General features: G+C 39.1%; 1 protein-coding gene across 1 annotated transcript; it reads left to right on the forward strand.

Moving 5' to 3' along the window:
• The first annotated feature begins 884 nt into the window (after positions 1–884).
• Positions 885–2,836, forward strand: LOC116213888 (cyclin-D3-1-like). The gene is made up of 4 exons (XM_031549015.1): positions 885–1,607; positions 1,719–1,920; positions 2,022–2,152; positions 2,244–2,836. The coding sequence occupies exons 1-4, from the start codon at positions 1,104–1,106 to the stop codon at positions 2,445–2,447; spliced, it is 1,041 nt and encodes a 346-aa protein (XP_031404875.1). The 5' UTR covers positions 885–1,103; the 3' UTR covers positions 2,448–2,836.
• The last annotated feature ends 6,944 nt before the right edge of the window (positions 2,837–9,780 follow it).

Consider the following 9,780-nt stretch of genomic DNA (forward strand, 5'->3'; position numbering starts at 1 on the left):
AGCTCAGCCCCTTCACTGTCACCGTTCAACCGTTACTGCTCTCAAGCTCCACTGTCATTGCCGGTGGCTTGCCACAGTCTCGCGAGCCACAGAGCCGACCTTCGCAAGGCTCGAAGTCTAGGGTGGATTTGGGGTCCCTCGCAAGGCTCCCATCTGGAACCGCAGCTCTCGTCGCTCTGCATTTGCTCCCCCTTATGCAAGGCTTCGATCGTTGAAGACGACTTAGATGTAGAGGTGAGGCGGAGATTGGAAAAGTTGTCACCCAGGAAGTCGACCTTGACCCCATTTGTGAACACCCTAGCGGCGGGGGAGTCATGTACTGTTCATCTTCTTCATGTTGAAGAAGATGAACAGTGCATTTTTTAATTGTATTTAATATAATATTTTAAAAGATGGGTGTTTGTGCCTTTTTATTTTGTTTATAGTATATTTTTGATTTTTATCAATTTTCTATTTCGTCCAATAAAATAAATAAATTTTATTAGAATTTTTATTTTATTATTTGTCATTTCTAATCCATGTCTATTATATTATGTATCAATTTCATTTAAGTGAACCAAATGCAGCTTTAGTGTTATCATACTATATGCTGTTTCCATACTTCATATTCATGTTTCATCCATCAATCTACATGCTTAGAGGAATGCCAGATGCAGACCATTATCCTATTGTCACGTGAATGACTCTGCGATTCTTGATTCAAATCCTTAATGCTCATATATTTCCTATACGTACGTACTAGGACCGGACTCGGACCTCAAGTAGGACCTCCCGACAAAAAATAAAATAAAATAAAAAGTACAAAAGAACAAAAACAAAATTCTGGCGAATAATCTTTCGTCAATGGCTGCAAGTCATCCCCTACAAATAAAAACCACATCCCCTAAAACCCCTCCAGAATATATTAAAGCCACACTTCCTTTTGGGCTCTCCTCCGAGCTCACTCCCTCTTCCTCCGCACTGCCTCAGACACAGAGAGAGAGAGTGCAGATGGGTCCTTGGACCTTCGCCCTTCCTCCTTTCCGCCATTGACGACATCTTCGTCTTCTTGACGATGAAGTGATGAAAGCAGAGCCCATCAGCACTCTTCTTCTCCTAGGAAGATGGCTCATCAGTACGAGCAAGACCCAGAACCCAACAACCCGCATCCCGCATTCCTCTTCGACGCCCTGTACTGCTCCGAGCAGCACTGGGAGCTTCACCCCGAGCAAGATCAGGACCAGGAAGAATGTTTCTCCTCCTCCTCCGACGACTACTTCGGTGACCCGCCATTGACGCCGCTCGAGCAGGACCTTTTCTGGGACGACGAGGAGCTCGTCTCCCTGTCGTCCAAGGAAGCCAAGAACCCACTTCGCGAGAGCCTGGCAGCTGACCCGGGACTGGAGGTTGCCCGGGCCGAGGCGGCGGAGTGGATCCTGGCGGCGCAGGCCCACCACGGGTTCTCCGCCCCCACGGCGGTCCTTGCAGTCAACTACCTGGACCGGTTCCTCTGCAGCTTCCGCCTGGAGACGGATAAGCCCTGGATGACCCAGCTCACCGCCGTGGCCTGCCTCTCTCTCGCCGCCAAGGTCGAGGAGACCCAAGTGCCCCTCCTCCTGGACCTCCAGGTACGGAAAAAGGAGCCATTTTTACGTCATTCATCAGATCAAGATTTTGTCGGGTGGATTTGTTACTGATGCGGCGGCCGGTCGGTCGGTGTCTGTCTTTGTTGGGTGCAGGTGGAGGAGACGAGGTTCGTGTTCGAGGCGAAGACGATACAGAGGATGGAGCTGTTGGTGCTGTCTGCACTCGAGTGGAAGATGAATCCGGTGACCCCAATTTCGTTTCTTGATTATTTTGCAAGGAGGCTAAGATTGAAGGACAATCTCTGCTGGGAATTTCTCAGGAGATCTGAACTGATCCTCCTCTCTTTAATCTCAGGTGAGCCAGCGACATTGTTTCATTAATCTCTGCTAAAACCAGTGGTTGTCTCGATCTCTTGTGTTTCTTGGTTAACCCCACGTTTTGTTTCTTAATAACAGACTGCAGATCCATGAGCTACCTTCCCTCTGTCATGGCCACTGCTGTAATGCTGCACGTAGTCAACAGTGTAGATCTTTGTCTCGGAGTAGAGGACCAATCCCAGCTGCTGGACATACTCGATATCGAAAAGGTTCGTCTTCGGTGACAATGTCACTTAGTTTCTTTATGGCATCGAGTTAATTCCGGCGGAAATGTGAATCCGGTCCTGTATATATCAACAGGACAAGGTAGATGCGTGCCGGAAGCTGGTCTCGGAGCATGCCTTGCGAATCAGGCAATCGAGAAAACGGAAGTTCGGATCTGGATCCGCGCCTGGGAGCCCCAACACGGTGCTCGAGATGTGCTTCAGCCCGGAGAGCTCGAATGACTCGTGGGCAGTGATGGAATCTGAGTCCAAGAAGAGGAGGGCTGAGGCGGAGGCTTGAGAACGAACTCATCCTCAGCTGCTGCATTTCTCCTCTCTACTGGTTCAACCTTCATCTACATCAATCGTGGTCGAGCCTTACTATATATATATATATAGCGATATAATCAATAAATATATACGTCGAATTCGGAGTTAAATTGCCTCCTATCTCTGTTAATTCCCAGCCTTAAGAGGCCAATTTGGCAAGGCATAGCGAGTTGGGGGAATCGGGTAATTCGGGGATCAATTTGTTTAATTTGTTGGCCGGGAGATTTGAGATTAAATTGGGAATGTAGAGAGATGATTGGCATTTTTATTAGCAATGAAGAGAACTGAAGCAGAGCTGTAGTACTACTGGATTTGATTTGATTTTTAGCATCTCATCATCAGTACAAAAAAAAAAAAAAACCCAGAGGCTTAAAACACTCCATTTTCTATGTTATCGTACGGTTTTTTGATTTGTCTGTTTGAGCGTGATCATGGTATAATCATTATTATCGTACTATAACAGACCATCCCATGCCCCGCAAAATTTAAGGTCCACACGAGTCATCTATAATATATACGGACATGTAGGTGGCAAAATATACGGTTTTATCGTGGATGGCGATTCATAAGAGGGATTGTATGACGTGAAATAGATAAATATTGACTGATTGGAGATGCACCCTTAGATTGTTAAGGGTAATTTAGATGAAATTAGGTATGCTAAGCGTACCTCTAGAGAACATTACTCTTTGCGTACTAACATGAACAAATGAGATAGTCACACACAATGAGATCTTCGGATAATGTGTTATCAGGAATTGAGTACGTGAAGCATATACGCATCAGGTTGATATCCCGATCATCTAGATCGATTCACGAATACAAGTATCACTGCACTATGTTGTGTATATTCACGAATACGAGTATCACTGCACTGCGTTGTGTTTCTCTGACGATATGTAGATTTTGCATAGGAATGGAAGAGGAGAATAAGGGGGAGGGAGGGATTGTGTTTTGCATGTGAAAGGAGAAATAGCTTGTCGGCCACTGGAAATCTTGAAGAAGATTGGATAGATTTTGTATATGTTTTTCTTTTGACTAATGGTATTTTGTTGGGGGAGGATTTTGACCAGACCTCGTCTGAAGAGCTCAAATTTTCTGTATTGTCCATTGAATTGGGTATTGGTCCTCTGGGGCTGAAGATCTTGAAGTAACTTGTTATACAGCTGTATTCACCATCCACCTTGCATCGTGAAATTTAATTATTGATCCTATTAATTCTCGGCATGCATTATTTAATATCTAAAAATTCAAAACTCCAATTATCATGGTCTTGCGATGAGGTTTTCCGAATTTATTATTAACTGAAACTAATTCTTGCTAAAGTATTGACATAGTTTTAGTCATGAGGTGCTCTTAATTGAGTTTCAAACATTGCATTGCAGGTAAAATTTTAGAATTTACACACTTTATCGATTGCACCATATATCGCAATTATATATTATTATAGCTCTGGATTAAAGCAGGCAATCGAAAAGCTCATGAAGATTATCAAAGTTGTTTGTTCGTTGAATGTCTACTTCCATTAATAAAGCTCATCAACGTCCAAATAACGGAAGAAAATAAAGATATGACAAGAAGATTTTAACATCTAGTATGGCACTGGGTGGAGGAGCAGAGAGGGATCATTAAAGTTGGAATTTTTCAGGTTCAACCGCATTGAAGAAGGAGCCCGTGGTTGCATTCCAACCTAGCAAAACATTAAACCCCCGCTGCTCTATTTTAGTCAACCTCATAGACTGTTATATTTAAAAACAAAAAAAAACCTAACATTGATATGAATATTAAAAAAATATATATACATTGATATGAACATATGTACGTCCTCCCTTGTATTTTTTTTCCTCGTATTCATTTTTGCAGTGGACCGCTATATCCACTTTTGTAGTAGACTGTTGTATTCGCTTGGATATGAATAAAAAATCCCCGTGACCGTTTCAAAAAATATATATATATATATATACATACATACGTCCTCGTCCGATGTCCCGGGTGACAAAACCATGCAATAGATGGTATAGAAGACATAATTAAGAAAGAGAGATGTAATCATATGAGTGGGGAAGTCATTAATATACATGAATTACAAGAATTTTCGCGTGTGCAGGCTGTATTCAACTCATAAGAACTCGTCCCTATGATAATTCAAGTCATTAATATACATTGATGGTTCAACCAAAGTTAATATTATTGTATGTAAATTTATGTCAGTCACATTAGTCTCCAAAAATTTCTGAACAAATTTGTCTGTTATGCTACATAGGTCACTCCTTTTTTTTTTTTGGGAAGAAAGAGGTGGGTTAGCCAATCCTTTGTCCTATAGTTTCTCCCAAATATATAATCAAGGATGCATTGGAAGGTAAAAACTTTCTGTCCAATCGTCTCTTTCTTTTTGTTGCACATGGTACATAGTAGAATATTCTCCGTGACATACAACGAAGAATAAGGCTTATAAGAAAGATGAGATGTCACGCGATCTTAATTTGGAGTTGAAGTTTAGATGCGATTCATCTGCATAGTTAACTGTCAAGATTAAATCAGATGATTTTAATCGACATAAAAGAATCAAGGCGCCGCATTAGCCCACTTATGTCATATGGGAGCCACCATAGAAGCTAAAAAAGAGAGGATTTGAGATGCAATTAGATCAGATCCAACCGAAAACATTACCCACAGAAAGCGTAAAAGGTAAAAGTCTCGAGGGAATTGTTGAAATGCGTAGGGAATAGATATATAGTTTTTATGTACATTTTTTCTCATTTTTAACTTGAGCAATGTATATATAAATATGAAAGTAAATGAGAAATTTATTATTAAAAAATTGATATGTATATATAGATGTAAAAGTATATGAAAATTTATTAAAAAATTAATTACAAAAATGGTTATAAAAAAGGTAAATGATTATGTTGTTCAATTGAGAGAAAAATACAGTTAAATTGAGTTGAGTAATATTTTGATTTCAAAAGCAAACAAAGCCTTTGCTTTTCTTTTCTTTTCTGCTTTTTTTCATCATTTGCACTGTTTGGAATTTAAACCCTTAAAATCAAAAGTGAAAAAACAAAATTCACGCCGAAAAACAAAAGTATAAAGGAAAAGGCAAAAGAAAAAAAAATAAAAAGAAGAATGTATTATCTTATTTGGAATGAATAATTTGGTTATAAAACTTTTTGAACCTGGTGACTTTATCACAACGAAGAAGTTGGTGTTGAGGTTCCTATGATTGTATTTTGACACTTGTCCCCGTTTTCCCTAATGGGCATCTGAGGTTGTACAAGGTCGAAATTTTGGAAACAGTTTTAGACCAGGGGAAGCTCCTTATGTTCGGTCCATGTTACTCGATTTGAACTTACGTATATGGGCATTAAATTTACAGAGTAAGAGCACACACTTTTCGATCGTCAAACTTGATAAGATATGGTCCCAAATGGACCGTCACAACTCCAAGTTGCAATTAATCACTCTCTATCACACCGGCAAAAATAGATTAGACCCTGCAAAAATAGAAAGTGCTCTAACAAGTTCATATTCTTTTCATTTAGTTACTATTTCTTTTCCTGCGTTGTTTAGTGAATATATGGTGAAGTATTGCATGCAGGTCCAAACGTCAACAAGACCACGGGGCATGCCAAGTATGAAAAGAGATATGTTTTGATAAAATCACGAAATATTAATTTCATACCATATTAAATATTCAACTTATCCCAAAAAAAAAAAATTTAGCCAGTATAATCTTTTCGGTACAAATGAATAACAAATAAAAGGTCCTTGCACAAGTATGCTTTATACGGCGTCGACTCCATTGCAATCTCATTTTTCAACTTATAATAATATTCTTTCTTTTGGGATCATCGAAGGGTTTAGTTTGAAACTCTGAATCCAAATCGACCATATGAGGCTATGTGCGATTAATTAGAGTCAACTGACTACAATATCGACTGAACATCTGTGGCTCTACTATGCACAGTGTCGACAGACCAGAACCAACTGATATGACATGAATAATACTACTAATTCCCGAGATTTCTGAAACAGACGGGAATGTTGCCGAAACCAGTGGGGAAGCCGATTATTGAATGATCGGTCCATGACAAAATGAAATAAGGGAAGCTGTACGAAACAATAGAAGAGCACAAGAATCTGCGCTCTGCAAGAAATTAAATGGAGTGTGGGGAAGGAAGGAGGCGGGGCCAGCATACTGAATCAAATAATATGTGGGGTTCAAGTTCCATGGAATTGCACATTCCATGCGTGACTGCTATTATTATTCTTACTGCTAGCTATCATCCTCTGAAATTCTATCTCGATCGAGCGATATTTTTATCCGAAGAACGCATGGCCATAGCGAGCTAGCTATATTTGTATAGAAGTTATCATGTGGAGGACCACCCGGATTGAGGATTCTAAGAAAATGTTTTGGTTTTCTCTTCTCATTGGCAGGGAAAGATATGGAGCACCGATATCCTCCTCCGTTTTATCCTCTTTTTACCAAATTTTCAGTACCTAAGAAGCCCGTAAATCAGGAGGGGAGGGGAGGAAATGTCCTTCATCCATTAGCTATACCGAGGTTTCGGGGATAACCAGGTAAACATACATGAGCCGTAAAAAGAAGTTAGCGACCGTAGGCGCGGTCACATTGTGATAGGACTGGAGATAGCTTCGACGAGGAGGATCGGGGCATCATGCACACTGAATCTAGAGATACTAATTAATTTGATCGCGACCCCACTTGTTTAGTTTGGCAGCTCCTTGATATTGAGACCTTCCATGTAAATCTTGCTTCATATAAGTTCGCATATAAATTTTCTTCTCTGAATGGTATTCGTGGTCCTATTGCCGTTGGGACCCAATTTTTTTTCTTTTTTAAATCGTTCTCCTTCACTAAATTCATCACACAGTAACAAAATAAAACTTTTCCTTCGTCTGAATTTCTACCGTCGATATTGAGAATTGAATCCCAGATTGGAAAAATCAATGAGAAAATCATAAATATGTAAGGCAGTTGCGTTCACCATTTTATCATACATGGACCAAATTCCTTTTACAGCCGAGATTGATCTTTTAATTTGTAGTGACTGAAAATAAGAAACTCGAGACAAATCTAACTATTAGTATCTTTTTGTTTCACGTGTATGTGTTATAAATTTGTACTTACTACAACTTTTCAAGCCGTAGCATGTTTTTCCTGTAAGCGAACCTGCACAAACCGAGATAATCCGAGAAAGCACAATTTCTCCATGCGAAGATATGATTATTATTCTGCGGAATGTTGCACTTGTTTTTGTTATCTCCTACTTAAATTTTTAACCAGTGAACTGACCACTGCTCGTGTACTTTCCCACAGTGCAAACACAGCGGCAAAGAATTAAATTAACCTGGACTAGTCCAATTAATATTTTTTTACTGTCAGGACAAAAAAAATATAAATAATAAATTCATGAAATTAATTAGTATATGTAACATACGGAGAGATCTGTTAATGCCAGAATTGTTTTGACCGGATCTGAAGTGGTCCTGTGGTGGGGTTAAATAATAATAATAAAAAAAATCTATATATCAAGAAATTGTTAGTTGAGTGCAGGTAAGTAATTTTACACTGCATTTGATTTGTAAGTAACATTTTAAAATTATATTTTGAATAATTGGTGTAGATAATTTATTAATTATGGAGTTATATTATAATAGAATGGTATAAATATTTATGTATGAGGTCCACCCTTTAACTTTATATGAGTTATTTTATTTTGTTGTGAGTAAAGTTAAGTTAGAGTAAAATTTTAAAATCTTACTTACAAAACAAACGAGCCTTAATTTCCGTGAAGAGAAGAATTCAAATTTGAGTTCCAGGAAGAACACTTACAGGGAAGAGGATAACCTAGCTCGATCTTATGGAATTACAGAACAACGTCTTTCATAATTTTTTTTTCATTGAAATAAAATTATATCTCAAATATGGTTTCTCAATTTTCCTTAAAGTGGCCAACTGGGGCCATTAAATTAAATATGCCTGCATATTGAAGACTCTGCAGCCCATTTTTTGTACCTCGACTGTCTCTTCTATCAGAACAATTGTCCTCATAGAGAGATTATATCCTTCTTCAGATCATTCTCCCGCCAGACAGTGGACCAATTTTCAGGACAGGAGCATTTGGTCTTATTTCAGCAGGGATAAGAGTATCTTACTTCCACACAAAAATCGGATGGAGAACGTAGAGAGGATAGCCTGCCCCGACATGATTTCGAATCCTCAATCAGCATTATAGTATGTATGATATATATCAAGTCATGTGAGCGCGTTATGTCTGATGCAGGACTCATGTCCCACATCCAATGTGACACATACTTATAGACTTCTGAAACATCGGAATTGTGTGTAAAAGATTGTTTTCATAATACAATCAGTATTAAGCACCCAAGTACAATTGAATGTGTCAAAAGTTATTCGGTATATGTTAATGACAATCTTTTATTGTATATATGTAACCTTAAATGATCCTTCTATCGGAATTTCTGCATAGCCATGTGACGATCGACTTTCAACTGAACATTTCCTCCGGATGCGCTATGCAGTGCGGGAAGGACGGGATAAAAGCAACATAGACAATGTCTGTCTGGGCAAGACCAAAACAAGCAGTAGACTGGCACTGAGTCTTCAAAGTTGATTTCCTTCATCTAATATTTTAGTTCTATTCTCAACCAAAATTCGGTGTTGTGACAAACTCTTGCTCATGCTATAATAGCGATTGAACTGTAAGAGGAGAAAGTTTGATTTCCTTCATCGTGGCTGTGCAGAGGCCTTTGCACGTTGTTAATGCTCAAAATCCCCCTGTTTTGCTCTCATGGGGGCTTTCAGCTGAAAATCCCTGTCAGATAATTGAGTCGTGACAGGATTCCTTCGATTAGTAAGTAGGGGGGGTGTCTCCTGTTTCTCGGTCTTCGCGGAGATTCTAAATAGTCAGCAGGGATTAAGATTGAGATGGCAGTTGATTTAGCTGAATCTTGTATCCTTGTTTCTTGATTTTGATGGATGCCCAAACGGTTTAAGATCCCCGTTTGTTTATATTTATCTGTTGGATCACTACTTCAATTGTGGAGACAGAGTTCATAGCAGTTATACGGTATCTAATTATGAAATATGATTGCAAAATTTTGTCACCGACTACAGATTATGTAAAGTGTTGAAAGACTACAAAAGTTTTTCTATAACAATAAGTTGGCAATCTTATATTCCAACAACAATTTCAGAGTAGCTAGTTAGCTCTAAAGTATATCGGTACAACTTTCATGATCGCCTATCTGCTCAC

This window comes from Punica granatum, chromosome 7 (assembly GCF_007655135.1).
Source record: "Punica granatum isolate Tunisia-2019 chromosome 7, ASM765513v2, whole genome shotgun sequence".
NCBI classification, from domain to species: domain Eukaryota; kingdom Viridiplantae; phylum Streptophyta; class Magnoliopsida; order Myrtales; family Lythraceae; genus Punica; species Punica granatum.